The sequence below is a fragment of the Aedes aegypti genome, chromosome 3, assembly GCF_002204515.2.
Source record: "Aedes aegypti strain LVP_AGWG chromosome 3, AaegL5.0 Primary Assembly, whole genome shotgun sequence".
NCBI lineage: Eukaryota > Metazoa > Arthropoda > Insecta > Diptera > Culicidae > Aedes > Aedes aegypti.
Genome location: NC_035109.1, coordinates 64,325,121 through 64,343,754, shown reverse-complemented (window position 1 = coordinate 64,343,754; position 18,634 = coordinate 64,325,121). Strand labels below are relative to the sequence as shown.

The 18,634-nt window shown below is 37.3% G+C and overlaps 1 protein-coding gene across 7 annotated transcripts in view; it reads right to left on the bottom strand.

Annotated features, from left to right (window-relative positions):
• The window catches only part of LOC5564521 (hybrid signal transduction histidine kinase A), a 285,243-nt gene that overhangs the window by 38,285 nt on the left and 228,324 nt on the right, over positions 1-18,634 (bottom strand). For all 7 annotated transcript variants that reach the window (XM_021855302.1, XM_021855300.1, XM_021855296.1 and 4 more), the window contains exon 5: positions 102-1,260. In XM_021855302.1, the coding sequence (XP_021710994.1) occupies positions 102-1,260 (1,159 nt within the window). The remainder of the gene's footprint in view (positions 1-101; positions 1,261-18,634) is intronic.

The following is an 18,634-nucleotide window of genomic DNA, read 5'->3' as shown; positions in this document are numbered from 1 at the left end:
CATCCCTCTGCCTGCCGGTTAGCTGGTACCTACTATCTTGGGCATCTACACACATAGAACGCACGGCGGCCGGCATTTGCCTATATATTCAATCTACCCACCTTCGACAGATCCGCTTGCTGGGTATTGATTTTCTCCCGCTGGTACTTGATAAGCTGTATTAGATCTCGGTACTGCGTCGTGTTCTGCAGCGGCCCATCGTTCAGATTCAGCTCGTTCAGAAGCAACTCGTTGGCATTGCTGGCGCTGCTGCTGATGCTCCCACTTCCGATGCTGCCACCATTACCCCCAGGAGCCATGTGGCCGGTAGTGGCAGCTGCTGCCGCCACCGCAGCGTTCAGTGCCAGATTCATGTTGATACTATCCTTCTCGAGTTTCCTGTTGATATTGAGATTGTTGAGGGTTTGGCTATTACCGCTGCCGTTGCTACTGAAGCTGGCATTCGGATTGCTGCCGTTCAAGCTGCTGCTTTCTAGCTTGTGGGACAGTGGGGAATTTCTTGGCGGCGGAGGGTCCCGGTATGGCGGTGGAACCAAAGCACCATTTGATGAGATTCCTGTGATAGGAGAATTGTTGTTGCTGCTGCTGCCGCCCACCCCATTTCCGATGAGGAGATTGTGATTACTATTGCTGCTAACACTGCTAATACTACTGCTGTCCAGTAGTAAGCTATCGTTACTGCTCAAGTGATGAGCCCCTCCCCCTGCGCTACTGGGAAGACCACCGAATCGAGAAGTGGTGTCTTTCAAGGTGGCTCCAACAATCGCAGTTCCTCCGCTTTGGTGCGGATGATGAGTCTGATGGTGGTGACCTCCGGTGTTGATTCCGTTGCTGTACAATAACCCATTTAGCTTTCGATCCAACGAATTTCGTAAATCGGCTGCATTGAATTCACCTACAATGGCGTTACTCCCTGGACCCTGGACATCCCGGTGGCTTTTCGGTTTCTTGATTACACTGGCATACGTTGCTTCAACATTGTTCTGGTGCTGATTGCTGCTAATACTGAGTGCACTTATGCCCCCTCCTGTACTACTGCTTCCGGTGCTGCTACTGCTGCTGTTGCTTCCACTCGAGCTGGTACTGTTGTGGGGTGACTTCTGCTGAGGGATTCCCTTTACTATGCCGATGTTCTCGACCTTGATGTTAGCGGGGGTGATGGTGTTGTTGTTGATGTTATTTTGGTGAATATTGCTATTGCTGAAGCTTTTGATGATGGTGTTGTTATTGTTGGCGGAGTTCTTTAGCCCAGGAGACGTTCTGGAATTAGAAAAACAGAAAAAAATACATTGATTATTAGATTTTCGAAAAAAAAAGATTTGTCGATGGTGGATGAAAGTTTCGCTTATGTGTTTTGTAATAGAATTCCCAAATAACATTTAACGTCATGATAAGGTCGACATAGAAAGCCATATCACTTAAAACTAGAAAAATATACTCTAAATAAATGGCACACGTCCAGTTAATTTGAAAACGAAGAGCCATGAGAAAGGACAAGATATTATTTAAACATTCTTCTTTTTCTTCTTCTTGACATTTCGTCCTCACTGAGACAGAGTCTACTTCTCAGCTTAGAGTTCTTATGAGCAACTCCACAGTTATTAACTTAGAGAGTTAGTTGTGTTTGATCCTTCGACCTTGAAGCTTGCTCCTGCGGGGGCCAGCGATGAGGGCAGGATCAAACATGTCGCGCGTCGGTCGAGTGAAAGTGAAAAAGTGCCGCGTTCGATAAGTTCTTTTTGATCTTTCGACGTTGACGCTTGCTCCTGGGCAGTGCGTCAAGAAAGCCCGAGCAGTCGTCAGTTGTTTTCCCTCTCGGGTCGCGCGCCTTTTTTTTCTGTGTGTTTTTATATAGCCGAGCAAACGAAGGAAGCTGAATGTGGATTGTTGCTGCTCAAGGATGACGGATCAATTGGTGAGCTCGTTTCATGCTACTATTTCTTATCTATAAAATATGTATGATTGCACCTTTAATCGTTACAACGGTGAGACGTAAATATGATTTTTCAACAAACTATGAAAGGTTCGTCACTGTGAGTGTAGACATAAACTCTGATTCATAAATTATTTACGACCATTTTTTTTCTCAAAACACCTTTTTCCTTTTACTTTTATTTCTGTAATTAAAAAAAAAAAACTTTGAATGGTTCGACACTACGAGTATAGACTTGCGAAAGGTTCATTTTATTTAACAAACATTGAAAGGTTCGTCACCTCAAGTGTCGGCGTAATTTTTCTCTACATAGATATTGTTCATACCAAATGAAAATATTATATTTACATATAAGCATATTTATAGCTCACACATAATTATTTATCATGGTCGCTTATCGCTTATCAAAGTGAATCCTGTGACCCAACGATCCTCCCCATTAACAAACATCCCTCCCAGTATCCTTTGTGGAGATGCAGAGGCAAACACGGTCTCCAAATAGCAGAGGTTACACACTAACATTCCTTCCCCCAATCCCATATGACTGCAAGGACATGGCCGGCGCCGTTATTGACCCTGTATAAATAGAGGCACTGAATTATGCACACTGAAGAAGATTATGGCCAATCCCAGCCGATCTTCTAGTTGATTCTTTGTGCATTTTCACTGACCTCGGTCAATCACGGAATAGCAACCATTGATATGTGTAGTCAGTCTAAGCTAAGCTAAGCTAAGCTAAGCAACTCCACAGTTATTAACTTGTTAACAACAAAATTAACAAAGTTGCCATTTTCGCATTCGTATATCGTATGGCAGGTACGAAGATACTACTCTATGCCCAGGGAAGTCAAGGAAATACCATCACGAAAAGATGCTGGACCGACCAGAAATCTAACCCAGACACAGCATGACTTTGCTTTGTAGCCGCCAACTCTAACCACTCGGCCCGTATTTTAAACATGTTCTCGACTATATTCCTTGATAATGTTATGACGGATTAAACTTTAAGAGCACATACACTAAAACTGTCATATGTACTGATTTTCCGTTTTTTTTATATTGCCATTGTGATTTGTTGCCTACAAATTTATTTTAATGTTCTTTTACGAATGCCGCATTTGCAAACCGTTTTACGAGTAACGCATTTGCATAATATGATAATAGTAATAATGACAATGATAGGGATGCAACATGCGTTTACCATGTGTTTTCATCAAAACTAGCTAATAAATTGTCCTGCAAAAAAATGCCTCGCTATGTCTAATGATTATTTGTAACACATTTTTGACTTAGCTTAGATTGAAAAAGTGGACGAATTTATACGCAAAATTTATATCAAGGGCCTGAAACTACACTTTTATCATAAAAGTGTAGTATATTGCATAAGCTTTGATCATAAACACAATAAAACTCGAGTCTAATTCATGACACTGCAGACGTAAATGGTGTAGTACTAAATTCGATTTTCGTTTATTTATAGGTATTCCACTAAACAGCTCGAAGACTTATTATAATCATGGCTACCAAGCGAACGGAGCATAATATTTTCAGCGATCTGAAGAGATGCATCGTAAGCACACAGAAAGACGTGGCATTTCTGAAGAAGTGTCTAAATGAAGTTCTAACACCCGTTAGCCATAGGATTTAGATTGCACCCCATATTCCACAACGTATTTCGAGGAAAGCAGAGAAAGCGTACATCACGGAATCGATCAAATCCCACTACGCGAAATTGGTCAATCTGACGACCAAGGCTATTCCCTGCATTTGCTGCGAGGAGAGGTCAAATCCACTGCAGATACCCACGGATCGTATTATTCTATCTTCCTACCGTGGAAAATCGTCACCATCAGCATGCTGGTGATAGAAACGCGAAGATGAAAAAATGATGGAAAAAAGACTAAGTCCGAAACGTAAACAACAGGACCAGCAGCTGTCAAATAAGTGAGGTTAGGCTCGTCATATGCAGCGCTCTATGCCATTACAATAGAACAACGCAGCAGGACGAGACGAGGATCGTAAAAGAAACCAGTTTTCTACATCAAGGCGGATAAAGACAACGCGGTCGTCATCATGGACCAGATGGATTACAACGAACAAATGGCGAAAAAAAATAAACGAAGGCCTCTACCGACATTTGGGAGTGGATCCGCGAAGCTGAGCTTGTCGTCGATCATTACCCCAAGATGCCTAAGCGATCGCTTGGACTCTAGGGTGCAATCACCTACCGAGATAACCGCCCGTTGCTTGGACTTGCGGTTGTTGACCACCACCACCTCAGTCTTGTGACGGGCCTGTCCTAGTTTCCTAGACTTCATCTATTCCTCAACTATGGAAATAGAGTGTGCTGCTGTCAACTCTACTTCCTTCATCGATTCAGGTCAGGTCGGGTGAAAAGGGTGCTGTGCTTTGTACCCCGGGAGATAAGCAAATTCCAAGTCACAGTTAATTTTCGGAATCGGCTATTATGTGGCCACTATATCAAAGAATTTTAAGAAAAATCGCATCAGTGTAAACCTTTTGAGATACGATTGAATTGGATAACCATGAGTCCTGCATTTGATTCATCCTAGAAATTACCATTTCCGAGATGCCTCAAATTTACGATAAAGTGGCCAATTCATATCTAAACATCTGTACCAAGCTTATGGGAGCGCATTTTAGTGAACTATTATTTGTGATCTCTGCTTTTAGATAATTAAAACGGGTTAGTATCCAACAAATATATAGCAGGTTCTTCCGGGCATTAGACCCGAGTGGCCACATCCGGTACATTCTAAACGGTCCAAAACACGTTATTCATAATGTATCAGATCTTAATGATTTATGCAAATTTTAATGGATGGCATTGCAAATAAATGAAGATAACTTGGCATGTCCCAAAAAATAGCCGTTTTTTACCCGACTTGACCCAGTAGCTCACAGGAATAACTCCTGCAACAGGAACATTCCTGAGTTTCTCTGTCCACTACTAGAAACAAGATATGTATGCCAATATACTGACAAAAAATCATTTGAATCCGTTAAGAATTCGCTTAGCGGTGTGGGCATTGGCGTAGGAACAGGGGGGGCCAGGGGGGCCAGGCCCCCCCCAGAATCATCCAGGCCCCCTCCAGAATTTTGGATGATAATATATATTAAAATAAAAAAAAATAAAAATATTTACATAATTCTAGAGTGAAGAAAAATCTTCTGATACAATTGACAAATATTCAGTAGTTACGTTCTTTTATTCTGTTAAACAATAGTGGGAAAACCTCGCTTGTCATACACAGCATCAGTGTGACGGTTCTGTCTTCGGTGAAACGTGCGACCATCGGAAGATTAACCTTTCAGTCGTCGCGTGATTTGCCACCGTCAGAACCACCACGCTGCTATTGTGAACGAAAAGCGAGGTTTTTTCAACAGTGTTGTACAAAATACAACAGCGCGACGACTGAAGTGTTAATCGTCCGGCTGTCGCTCGACAACTTTGCTGAAAAAAAAAAAAATACTGTGATACTAAAGACCGTCAGTATACAGGAAATGCAGTTCCTTTAATTCGTATTTTTTGAATAGTACAAAAAATGCTATTTTAAATGTTTTAGCATAGAGCAGCATTCGACCTGCAATACGATTTCTTATGTTCTTGAAGGTGCCCTGAATAATTACAACTTGGAGGGTCCATACATAATTACAACTAGTATAAAAAAATACAACTGAACAAAATTAATAGATATTAAAGCTGACGGCAAATAAATAAATAGGCAAAATTACTAAAGGAACTTCTTAGACATAAGATAGCTGGAATTATTGACAAAAAAACAAAACCTTATTCATAACACATATCTCCAAGGAATTTTAACCTGGTTAAGGCTTGTACCAAAAGTTTAAAAAAAAATCGGCCATAGATTTTTAATCCAACAATATGTTCTTTCTTTGTTATCGCTTTGATTTTTTTAAATAATTTCTTGAATTTAATTCAATTGCTTAAGCTCTATACTACGTTTTACCTAAAAAAAATGTACAGTCTCAAGAATTTTGGTTTAATCAAATTCGTTAAGGTATATCAAAGAGTGGCTTTAGACCTTTTGCTACAAATCTCTTAGAAATTAGTCAAAAAATATTGTGAATTTTTTTCATGTTCAAATTGATCCCGAAATGTGTTCCCGGATTCAACTAAAATATTTAAACTTAACCTTTCAAAAGCTCAAACTTTGCCTTAGCCAATTTTCAAAAAAAAAAAAAATCATTGATTCTGACAAACTTCTTCATATAGTTTTCCCAAAAATGTTATTGAAAACTTTATCGCAAAGTTCATCAAAAGTTCTTCAGAAATATTTTAAAAATACATAGTAAATTGCGTCACAAATTCTCCTTTTTTTCTGTAAATTCTTCTTCAAATCCTCGGATTATATTGGAATTATCTACAAAAATTATTTTTGGAATGCCTTTCTGCTTCGAAACTTAAGAGAAAATTTATTGAAAACTGCCAGGAATACATTTGCTCCCAAAATAAGCATAGCGGTAAAGTTAATCTGTGGAGAAACATGTAGAATAATAACTAGGCAGGGAATAATTAAGAAAATTATAAAGATATTCCTTTAGGAATATCTTTATTAGGAAGATAGACTTTAGGAATACCTTTATAATTCTGCAAAAATCCATATTCTGGAATTGAATTCTTGTGTAATTCCAAGGCGGAATTCTTAAAGGCTTTTTGGTAGAATTATGGGGAATCCAGAAGTCAAAGAAGGAATTCTTCTTTATTTCAAGAATAATTTCTAAAGAAGAATCCGATGGAGCTCCTAGAGAAGTTTATTTTTTAATTCATTAGAGAGGTTTCTATTATCCTGCAGTTATTCATCTTCAGAAGAAGAAATAAAGATAATCATTTATCTATGGTTGTTCTGTTATCCATCTGTTGTTCTATCTGCTTTAACATTTTGTTGTTTCTCCTTCTTTGGCATGACGCTTTCTCGAGAAACTTTGTTAAAAATATTTCTCCAAAAGCAACATTTTAAAGAATCCAAAGGAACAAAATAATTCTAGGAGTATTGAATAAAATCAGGATTTTTATACGTATGGTTCCTGATTTCTTAAAGTCCATCAGGAATTCCTCAACGAATTTCCAAAGTAATGCACAAATTTCCTCTAAATTTAAAAATATTCCCTCAAAAAAGTTTGTTTGGAATTTCTGCAAGTAGAAAAAAATAATTTTCAGATTTATTAGTTAGCCATACTACCATGATGTTTCGGAGTTCATGCAAAATATTTGCTAACATGTTAGAAACAAACACTTTCAGTAAAAATTCCATCCGTTTTAACATCATTGCCCATTACAAAAGACGATCAAAATGAACAAGATTTTTTGTAGTTAATCTTACACAAGAAACCACAAAAGCTCTTTCTGTGAGGTACATCGTCAGGAATTTCACCAAAAAGTATCAAAAATTCTATGGTGAACTCATAAAATTCCTGACAAGAATTCAGAATTTTTTCCAAATTCAATTCGAACTTCAATTAAAAAATTTGAAATTAATGAAAAGATTCGTAGAGCAATTTGTAAAGATTTTGAGGCATTTCTGGAGAAGTTTAAAATCCTTTTGTAAATCTATTAAAATAAATCTATTTTAAAATTTCCAGAAGAATTGATAATGCTGTTTAAAATAGAAAATCTTTGGAAAATTCTTGGGTGGATCTCTGGTGAATTTTTCGAAATAATCGACGACATCCCAGGGGAAGCAATACTATAACTCTCTAAAGAAATCTCTGAACAAATTTTCCGGGAATTTGCGGAGTATTTTTACGGAAGAGTTTATAAAAGAATAGCTGAACTTATTCCGCTAAAAATTTTGGAAAGATTGAATTTAAAAAATAGGTAGGCGTGATTGAACAAATTTTAAAATATTAGAGAGGAGTCTGCGAGAGAGAATTTTGAAGGAATTCAATTTCAGACAAATCCTCAATTTTCTGTGAAAATAAAGCAGATAGATTTGTGGAAAACTTCTCTGACAAATCACTAAGGACATTATCCCAATTGAATCTTATGAAAATCTGGTAGATTATTATAATCTTGAATTAATCATCCAACTTTTTTTTTGCAGGAAGACCTGGATAATATTTGCTGCGATTTTTTCGAGCAAACCTTTAAGAATTTCTGAGGGATTTTATGAGAGATTTTCTGAAAGATTTGGTGAATGAATCTGAAGAGAAACTTTAGGAAGAATCACGAAGGCAAAGTTTGAAAAACCTTTAAGTGCACTCTCTGATGAGTTTGTGGGAAGAGTCCAGTATTAGTGATCTTGAAGACAGTTTTGGTAGTATTTATTGTACTATTTTCTGGAGAAATCCTAAATATATCCAGAAAATCTTCAACAAATTATTAGTGAACAACTGGATTATATTTTCAACCAAAAAATTAAATTTTATGTGTAATATGTACGTAGTTTACCTTTATGGCGAAATATTCAAAATTTGGAATTCTCCAAGAGCAAATTGATACAGATTCTTCGAAAAAAAAAATATGGTAAGATAAGAAAGCCTAAAGAAACTCCAAGAAAAAATCTGTTAAATAATAATTTCTAATCCCGGAAATGATTTTCCGTGGGAGTTTCAGCAAGAACTTAGTGAAAACTGGTAGGGGTAAGTCCAGAATGCTCGGACACTTTTCGTTGAAAGTTCATAATTCTAAAAGTACATTACTTTTGGCGTGAATTTTGTTACTAATTGCAAGATCTACGATTGAACAAGAGGAATAAAATATGTGTGGCTCGTTAAACCATCATAATATGTTTTTGAAAGCTGTCACACTTTTTGTAAAAATTTGTAGGTGTCCTCTATGCCCGGATACTAAATTCAGTTAACTCGTACAAGTGAATCAGTTGATGAAAATTCAAACCAATACCATAGACTAAAGATATAACATTTGTTTTTTCTGCTTCATATAAATTGATTATTATTTTATGCACTTTTATTGACAAAATCAGTGTTTTTAAGGGGTCCAAAATTAAGCTTAAAACTTCCATATAAGTGTCCGGCTTTTAAAACACATGTCTCTGATTTCATAATCTGTGAAGACAGAAACGTCATATTCTGTGTAACCAAATAACTTCCCAATAGGTATTGTATTATGATATTAAACTTTTTAAATTACTCTTGATTTCAGAAAAAAAACGGCTAGTGTCTGGGTATAGAGGCTGTCCGGTCATACAGAACTCTCCCTAAACGCGTTCTGGGAGAATGTACTGGAAAGGCTCGGAAATAATTCATGAAGAGATCCCCGATATCTGAAAAGTTCCTGCAAGAATTACAAAGAGATATTCCTCGAGAGTTCTTTGGAAGAATTCTTGAAGGATTTTTTACTGGATTAGACATAGATTGAATATTTTCCGTAATGAAAATTGAAATTTACAAGTAACGATATACAGGATGTGACACAAAATCACAAATATATAAAATTTATGCAAACTACGAAATTTGTGATCATTGCGAGCGACATTACTTCGGTAAGTCAACAAATTTGCTAGGCCCCCCCTAGGCCCCCTCCAGGAAAAAATCCTAGCTACGCCAATGGGTGTGGGATTTAGTATTTTTGCTTTCACTCAGGCCTATACGGGTTAATTCATATAGTTTTTGGCAGTACAATATATTTATGTTTATCAGCTTCAAGTTGTCCGAATAGTCTGAGATTTAGATCACTAACTACAAATAACCTGAAGTTTTACCTGTGGTAAATTCATTAAATTTCATTCATTTTACAAAGATTTTCAGAGGGTTGTTCAAAGACAAAAGTAATCAAGAAATGTTTTTAAGTTCATTCAAAAACTGTAAGATGTAAATAATTGGTGCCGAACAAACCAAGCACCCTTAATTTACCGTTTTTGAATTAAATTATAAAATCTTTTGACGCTGAAACTCTTTGAAAAATGAATAAATTTTAATGAAATCACTTCAAACAAAACATCAGGTTATTTTTAGTGAATGATTGACTCTTTATTATTGGGAAATTCAGCTCGAGGCTGGTCCATCCCCGTATTTAGAGGGGAGGGGAGGGGGCGGTAGTTGTGTGGGGAATTTGAAGGGAAGGAGGAGGAGAGGGAGTTACATTGTTTAGTTGACAGAGTTTATGTTGCGTTGTTCGCAGTTTCGCTGGTGTTGTCGAATGATGTGCAAGTTCCGTATCGAGTTCAAGGTTCTAGCAGGGGTCGTTATGGTAGGGGATGTAATAATTTCGTATTCCTTTACAGATCCAGGGTCTTAGCAGGGTCAGTAAAGAGTCCAGCCTCTTTTAAAAAAAATATCAGCTGTCGTTTCTTTACCGGAGGATGCTGTCGATACCGGTGATCTCGCGGGTTATTCTTAAGTGCTCCAGGGTAGAACAGTTCACCACAAAATGTTCGACAGTATTTTGTGTCCCGCATGTTTCGCACTGGCGGTGGAAACTGCCCCCTGTGCTACCCATGTCGTGTGTCAGCCGTGTATGTCCCGCACGCAGCCGAGAGAGGACGACCTGTTCTCGGGCGCAGTCACTCCTTCAGCCAGGATTTTACGTCATCACGGGGGATCTTTCTTGATATAGTGGTGAGCTTTTATGGCCAATGTCAGCGGTTGTGTCAGCTCTCTCATTGCCGGAGATGCCGCAGTGACCGGGGACCCACATGAATGTGGCTCTAGTGGATGGGCTATCCAAGGTTGCCTGATTTCTCTGTAAGAGTGTCGATTGTTCGGATTTGCAATTCCAGACAGGACCAGGCAGGCTGTGATAGTTTTTTTCAGTGCGACTAGTACCACTACCTCTTTGAAACCGGTCTTTACTTCCGTGGGGTTGCACTGTCGCCGGAAATGGGTCTTAATGTTTCGGGCTAGCTGGGGTCCCCTGACCGACCAGCTTCTGAGTCCGATTCGGTGGAGCCGGCCTCCGGAGGAAGCTGGATGTTGGCTAAAGCGGTAAGGGCAGAGTTCGCATTCTCTTCGAGGATGCAAGTTTGCCCATCTTCCTTGGTCCTTTCAAGATAGCTGACGGTGCGGTTTCCGAGGGTCAGAGCGGCTTTAAACCGGAAAGGTAATACATTGGCTTCTGCGCAAGCTGAGTAAGCAGGAGTGGAAGGTCCATAGATCGCCCGGATGATGTTATTGTAGGTTGGCGTCGGCCACCCGGTGTAGAGTAACGCGGTCGCTGCGCGTCTGTTTGGAGAATATGCTACGGATCAAGTTGACACCGGTTTGAACAACGCTCCTTGACCGCGAGAAAGTGACTGTGGAAAGAAAGTTTTCGATCAAGCTTCACTCACAGCACCTTAAGAGTCTTCAAGGTTATGTTTAGTTCGTCATCTACATTTCAGCTAGAAAACAGCATTTGGTTACTAACGTTTGTCACTGACTGTATATGCATTTTGGGTTGGGTGAGACCATCAGGGCACCCGATTGAAGCGAGATGGATAGAATGAGTGAAACTGTCAACATTCTATCGCTAACATGTTGTGGAACAAGGGCGGGCTCTTCTGTCTATCTTTTGGGTCTTTGTGGCAAGAAATGGCTTGATTGTATGGCTGTTTGTGTAAACTTACTTCTTAAAGGAGATTCTTTTTCCCCTGCGGGTTGCGCGTAAGTGTCTCTGCTTATGGGTCCGCCATTCGTTTTGAGCCCTTCAGTCAGGAGTAGGATTGTTCATAAAGAGTTATACAGTCTTGAACAAAATGGTTCGGTAGAAAAAACAATTGCTACCGGTGGACAACCGAATGGCCCGAATACTTTAAATTGCTATTACTTACATTCCCCTCGATGAAACATTTTCAAATTCACGAATAGAGGATGCTATGGTGGTTGCAAAATTGATGCTCAATTGACGCTAATAACGGTTCCAAACACATCGTGCAATTGTTTATTGTAGGGAATAAGATTAATTATAATGAAAGTTGTTTTATTGAATCATTAGAATTTGTGTGAAAATATACATCAGTGTACCCATCGCATAGAAGAATGAGCAAGAGAAGCGCACGGAAATCCAACTCCATCATTATAATTAATCTTATTCCCTACATTTATAAGATAAACAAAAATTGTTGTATGCTGGATGGCTTGCTTGAAAATTAGTTTGAAAATCAATAGCTTGTTTTCAACTTCGGTAGGGGTTTTCTAAAAGCTTGAAGTGCTATTCGTTGCATAGTTCCAGGCAATTTGACCATAAAATAACCTCATGCTGAAATGAATTATGGAAGCACTCAATTACTTGCCCTTACTTGTAAGGTGGTAGATATATCAGAATCAGCTGCTATGTTTTCTCAATAATTGTCTCTTTATGATCATCAAGTTTCTCAAGATAGAATTATAATATAAGTCCCTCTTGTTTGGAAACAAGCACCAGACGTAAAAAAAGACGACTGTCGAAAACCATTCATTTTCTCAACATCGCTCGGCTTTCCACTTCAAAACATCATTAATCAACGCCAGCAGCATTTTCAGGAAGCCGTATTTCTTCTATCATCGAAATCTTTCCCTTGCTCCTTGCTTTAGCATCTGATAGCTTTCAAATCGCTCAACATGTGTCGTGAATGGTAATCGTCCTTCAGGGAATGAATCCTAAACGACCCATAAAAACAATTGCTTTGTTCTCATTTTTGACTGTTTTTTTTTTACAAACGTTCGTCAAAGGACGGACTCTATTATTTACGGTTGTCTGTAAAGCGATACTTGAGTTAAATTACTTTTTTTTCAAATAGATGCACAATTCACCGTACAAATTTGAATTTAGCACTCCATGTACAAAAAAAGAACGATTAAAAATGTTCAAACTAACTTCTTTAGTTGGATACCGCATAAAAACTGCTCCTTTTTCATGAAGACAATCCTCTCATCCGCTAATTTTGCACATTTCCAGCATATCTACCCAATTTAATGCTCTGAAAGCAACCCTTGAATAAGCTTTCTCATGCTCAAGCACGTCTCAAACTCTGACAAAACTTCTCAAACCCAATCTTCACCGCGCGTCGTTGAGCTAAGAAAACGGATCCCAGCAGGAGCAGCACCAAAATCGCTCAAAAGCACTTTCAATCTTACAGCAGCCCGCAGTAAAATTTCGCGATTCTCCCTTTGTGTCCACCGTCGGACAGAAGTCTGGTTCTGCTAAAAAGCTGGCAAAAAAAATTCCAAACATGTTTTAAGTTGAAGAACAAGTTAAACATTCATTTACCACACATACGAGAATTCGAAAGGCCAAACACACTTTTTTTAAGTTAAGATGCTCAAACTGTATAAAAAACAGAAGTTTTATGAAAATTTTGTTCTTTGAAAACTAAAAAAATAGGGTCAAAATAGGGTCTGCAATCCAAAAACATGTTCTTAAACACTTGTCATGATAAACACTTGAGAAATTTAAAAAATGCGTAGTTTTTGCCATGATTTATTAAATTTGAACCACTGTGCTTTGTCGTCGTAAAATCCAAACCGTTGTTGGTTGCAAGCTTCTTTCAGAAAACAACATTATCCTGTCGTCACCGTCGTCACTTTGGGCACGACGACATAGTCAAGAAGCTGGAAACAGATTATTCGTCAAATTGGAAACGAAAGATGCTTGTCGCTCTGTTGTCCCGTTTTCCTTTATCTCCTCGAGAGGCTCTCGAATTTCCCCCGGGGCGTATAATCGCTCCGGACAAGGAATCAAATTTGAAGTGCAATCGAAATCAACTTTGCGCGGAGATTTAATTCATCACTTTGTTACACGGAGACGGTTTATCTTGTTGGGTAATTTTGACTAGGACAACGTGCTATATGGCAGTAGTGCATCGCTTACTTAATTTTCGAAAATAACTATTAAGAATTTTTGATTTCTTTATTAGTATCATTTCAATCATTACTCAAGTTTTAGCACATATACTAACCTCGTTGTAAAGCATTCGACCAAATGTCCATTCGACCAAATGCCCCTTCAACCAAATGCCTTTCGAACAAATGTCCTGAAGCCCTGTTAATAAGTAGATAAAGGTATTCTATATATTTGTTACATTTAGCTTGAACGCCTCAATGTGATTTTTGAAAGTTGAATTTTTATCTACTATAAGCTCTAGATACTAAACTTCATCTGACCAATTTATTGGAACCCCTCTCATCGTGACAACATGTCTACTTGAAGGTTTCAAATAATGAGCTTTTGGTTTTTGTGGTAATATTATAAGTTGAGCTTTGCAAGTATTCGGATGTATCTTCTATTTTTGCAACTATGATTTAAGGTTCCACACCAGTTCATACTTAAGCAACTATTCTAGTCATTCGTCCGATCACCCTACACAAATTCCTTCATGGATTCTGTCCAATGTTTTCAAGGAACGCTTTCAGAAATTATGTAGGGCATTATCTAGAGATACGAGTGATTATTTTTTTCAATTATCTTAGCAACCTTGGAATTTTTTCAAGGCTTCCTCTAGCTAGTTTTTTCAGTAATCCTTGCAGAAGTTTATCAAGGATTGCTTCAGAACTCCCACAAATTTCCCCAGAGATTACTTTAGAAATACCTTCCAGATTGTATTTGCAAAGAATTAAGTAATAGAATTTAAAAAAATTACTTGGCGATATCCATAAATTGAGACGTGGAAAAATAATTGAAAACTCACTTGGTAAATTTATCAAAGAATTTCTAGAGCAACTCCTCTGTTTTCAAGTCGCTACCAGCTCTGCAATGTACCTCGATAGAATTTTCTTAGTAGGACACCGCAGTTCATTTTGTTGGAATATCCTACTGCGTGCTGTTTCACATCCAAAATACCACCCAATTGGTTGTTTTTGGTACGTGGCACGTTCACTCCCGTCGTGTTCATTGATGCGTTGCTGTGTGGGCTCCGTCGCCAAAATCAATTAGCTTTTAATCGCATCAGCTGAACCATTCAGGGTGGGACGTTCGTGGTATGAATGACTAATTCTCCAGCGAGGATAAGCATGGCTGGGCGCTAAATGGCAATGGGTGGGTTTTCCCATGACCGTGCATCATGCCATGGAGACGCACGGTGTTTCATTTTGTTTACGCTTCTCAATGCGAAGCAAGGAGTTGTAATGTTGTTATCGCGATATGAACACTATTTTACTGCATGCACTTTTTTATGATTGCTTCTAAGTTGTTTATCAAGGAATACGACCCTCAGTTTATCGTATAATTAACTGAGCTAGACTCTAGAAAATCCGGCATGAACTGGGAGTCACACTTTTGGATAGAAACCAACTTCGATAAATCTCACGTTTGAAAAAGTTACACAGTATTTAGTACAATTCATACAAAACCGAGCTCTTTTTGACCAACACATCAGGTGTGTAATTCTAAAAATCCTGTTCATAGGATGAATCACTCTTCATTTTTACTAAGTATATGATGTATACAGAAGCTCCGTAAAGTAATCATCTCTGTGCGTCAAGAAGTTTGAGAAAATTAAGCAGAAATCAGCACAAAATTTATTTTTCAGGATTTGTGAAAATCACTTTCACGGTGTGTTGATCTAGAAGAGCCCGATTTGTTTGTCCGGCATTTCCCCGGAATCAATTTCTCCGAATGAATGTTTCCCGAAGGATTTTTATCCGAAAACCATTTCCCCGAAAGTTTTTCCCTAAGAAGTTTTTCCAGATTGTGTTTTATTATCGATATAGCAGACTGAATTTTGTAAATTTTATTATAGTTTCTAATGAACGAATTTGAAAGTACTGGACAGCATAAAGTGGCCGTTTTTTAATGCAAAATGGCCAAGTCTGGATCTCGGCTCCTAAAAGTCTGGTTCACTTGAAATTTTTGAACCGCTGCTTGAAAGTAACTTCAAATAAGCAAAGCTGGTAATTCAGAGCTTTTTATAAACAAACTTTTGAATTATCGTAAATCTAAAATTTGGCCAAAATGATAAAATTTAGAATAAGAAATAATTTACGAATGAAAATATTTAGAGCAATATAAACTTCTGCAAAATTGTGCAAATTGATAAGTCACACATGTTGGATAACGCTTTTCAGTAAAAGTGATCGTTTTTTTTTCAAAATATATCAAAAACGTGTTTTGCCGCTTTCCACGAAATAACGGATTTTCCATACCACTGCGCAACACGTGATTGTCTCAAGCACCGAAATACCGCTATATACTAATTAACGGGTTGCTATTGCCGTTCTAATAAATATCATAGCACGTCCAGTTTTCGAGATATAGATTGTTTAAAATGCAAAATATGACTTTTTCAGCCAACTTGCATGCAAGTCTTCCAGCTTTTATGGCAATTTATTCGCTTAAATTGCCACAGAATTTAAACTTCATGTGTATAACAATTATTATCAACAAAGTCCAAAAGTTATTTTTTGGTAGTTTAGAAAAGTATTGTATTTTTTCATTTAAGAGAAACAAAGAGTTGTGTATGAAGACTGCAAAAATCGATTTGATCTAAAATTAATCGTGAAATTTGATCCAAATTATATCTGAAATGAAAGTTAAAGTCACATATTGCATGCTAGGTGGATTAGATCACACAAAAGTTTGATAAATCATATTTGAAATTTCATGTAAACATCAATGAAAACAGTGTTTTTTACAATTCTGACGACCTGTAGCAAAAAAATGTGACGTACTGGAACACATCTGAGAACGGCATCAGATACAGCAACCCCAAATCTACTAGAGACACATAATTTGATCCTTGAGATACACAAAAAATATCATTTTTGTTACGCTCTGGATTTCAGAAGTTGATGATGCAAGAATTGTAAATTTTCAGTTGAGTGTGATTCATGTTTTTTCTTACCTGTGCACTGTGTTTTATTTTCTCGATTTCATGCGCTTTTTGAATAGCGCCCAAACCGTTGATTTTAGCGATATAGTTTGTTAGGAGAAGTTTCTTGGTAAATTAAAGCGCAACTTTTGACGAAAAAAGTTTTGTGATCAATCCACCTAGCAGTGAGATAGAAAAACTATTTTTTCAAAACATTCAGATAGACATATGGTGTCTTCGGCAAAGTTGTAGAATTGGAAATTTGAAACAACTTTGTCGAAAACACGATTTTTCTATCTCTTATACTGTTTGAGATATATGCCGTTGTATGTGAATGGCCCCTAAAAATCATACTTTTCATCATAACATTTTTCCAAGATTTTTAATATTTTTTGTGTTCATGAAAGTACCCTATCTCCCCTTTCGGCATTTGGTAAAAACATTTGTCTATAAGCGTCTTTACATGGGTTTTTACTATAAAACAAATAAGCCTTATTAAAACGAATTCGATCGATAATTATTTTACTTTAAGAGATACAGAGGTGCGATGTTCAGCAAAAACACGCGTTTTAACGGCATATATCTCAAAAAGTATAAGAGATAGAAAAATCGTGTCTTCGACAAAGTTGTTTCAAACTACCAATTCGACAACTTTGTCGAAGACACCATATGGTTATCTAAATGTTTTGAAAAAATAATTTTTCTATCTCACTGCTAGGTGGATTGATCACAAAACTTTTTTCGTCAAAAGTTGCGCTTTAATATACCAAAAAACTTCTCCGAACATTCTGCCATACATGTTCCACACCTCTATCAAGAATCTCGATATCTTTGCAGGAATTTCATTGAGGATTTTTCATGTATGATTTTTTACATCTATGGATCAGGGGTGTTTTCGAGAAAAACTGAAAAATTCCTTTAGGCATTTAATTTTTAGATTTAATTTCAACCAATTTTGCAAGAACCAAGAGTGATATGCGAAAATTTATCAATAATATTTATATATTATATGCTTTTAAAAATTCCAAGATCAATGACGGATCCTGCCTCCTTAATGCGATACCTGGGGTAATTTCTAGAATAATACGAGCAGGAATGCTTGGAAAAATATGAGGGGAAAATTCCTAAACTTTCCTAAGGAAACCAGGCGAATTTTTTTTAAATCCATGTAACCCTCCAATCAGCATTTTTGTTAAATTGCTAGGATAATATTTACAAACTACTCAAGCAAAGTTAGTGAAAAAATACTTGTAGTAATTTTTTTTTGGAAAATCTCTGTCTAAAACAATGTTTGAAGATGTTTTCAGCGAAATTCCTGGTTCGTTGTAAGATCTGTATTATGTCCAGAAGCGAAATGAAATTTTTGGCAGAAACTCTAAAAGAAATTTTGGAATTTTCATAGAAAGATTTTCAAATGGAACAAAATAAAAAAGCTTAAAATATATAATTCCTAAAGCGTTTCTTTTGAGTTTTAGATCAGGTTTTTGGCAGATTCCTCGCATGATTTTTAGTTGGACTTCAAGAATTATTCAAAAAGTTCATCATTACGCAATTTTACATAAATATGAATTCTGAAAAAATGTTTTTAAAATTCAACCAAATAATATTTACCTTTGTAGAAAATCAGTTAAATTTTTTTTTTCGTCAGCCAGGGGGGCAACGGCCCTCCTATGCCCCAAACTGGCTATGCCCATGCAATTAGGTAAGTTGCCAATGGTTTCAGTGATACTTATTTCAAACCGTGTTTGATTATATTATTTTGATGTTGGCTACGCATAAAAAATGTACATTTACACGGACATTCAAAAAAATATTTTGAAATAAAATCTGGCTTCCCTGCTTGCCATTGTAAGGATTAAAGTTGCATTCTTCAAAAGAATTCAAAACTCAACTTTCATGCTGCCTCCCCATCATTTCGAATGCCGGAAGCCTTTCAAAGTAACAACATCGACACACCATTATACCCAGAAAGCTTACATCGTTTTCCCACATTGTA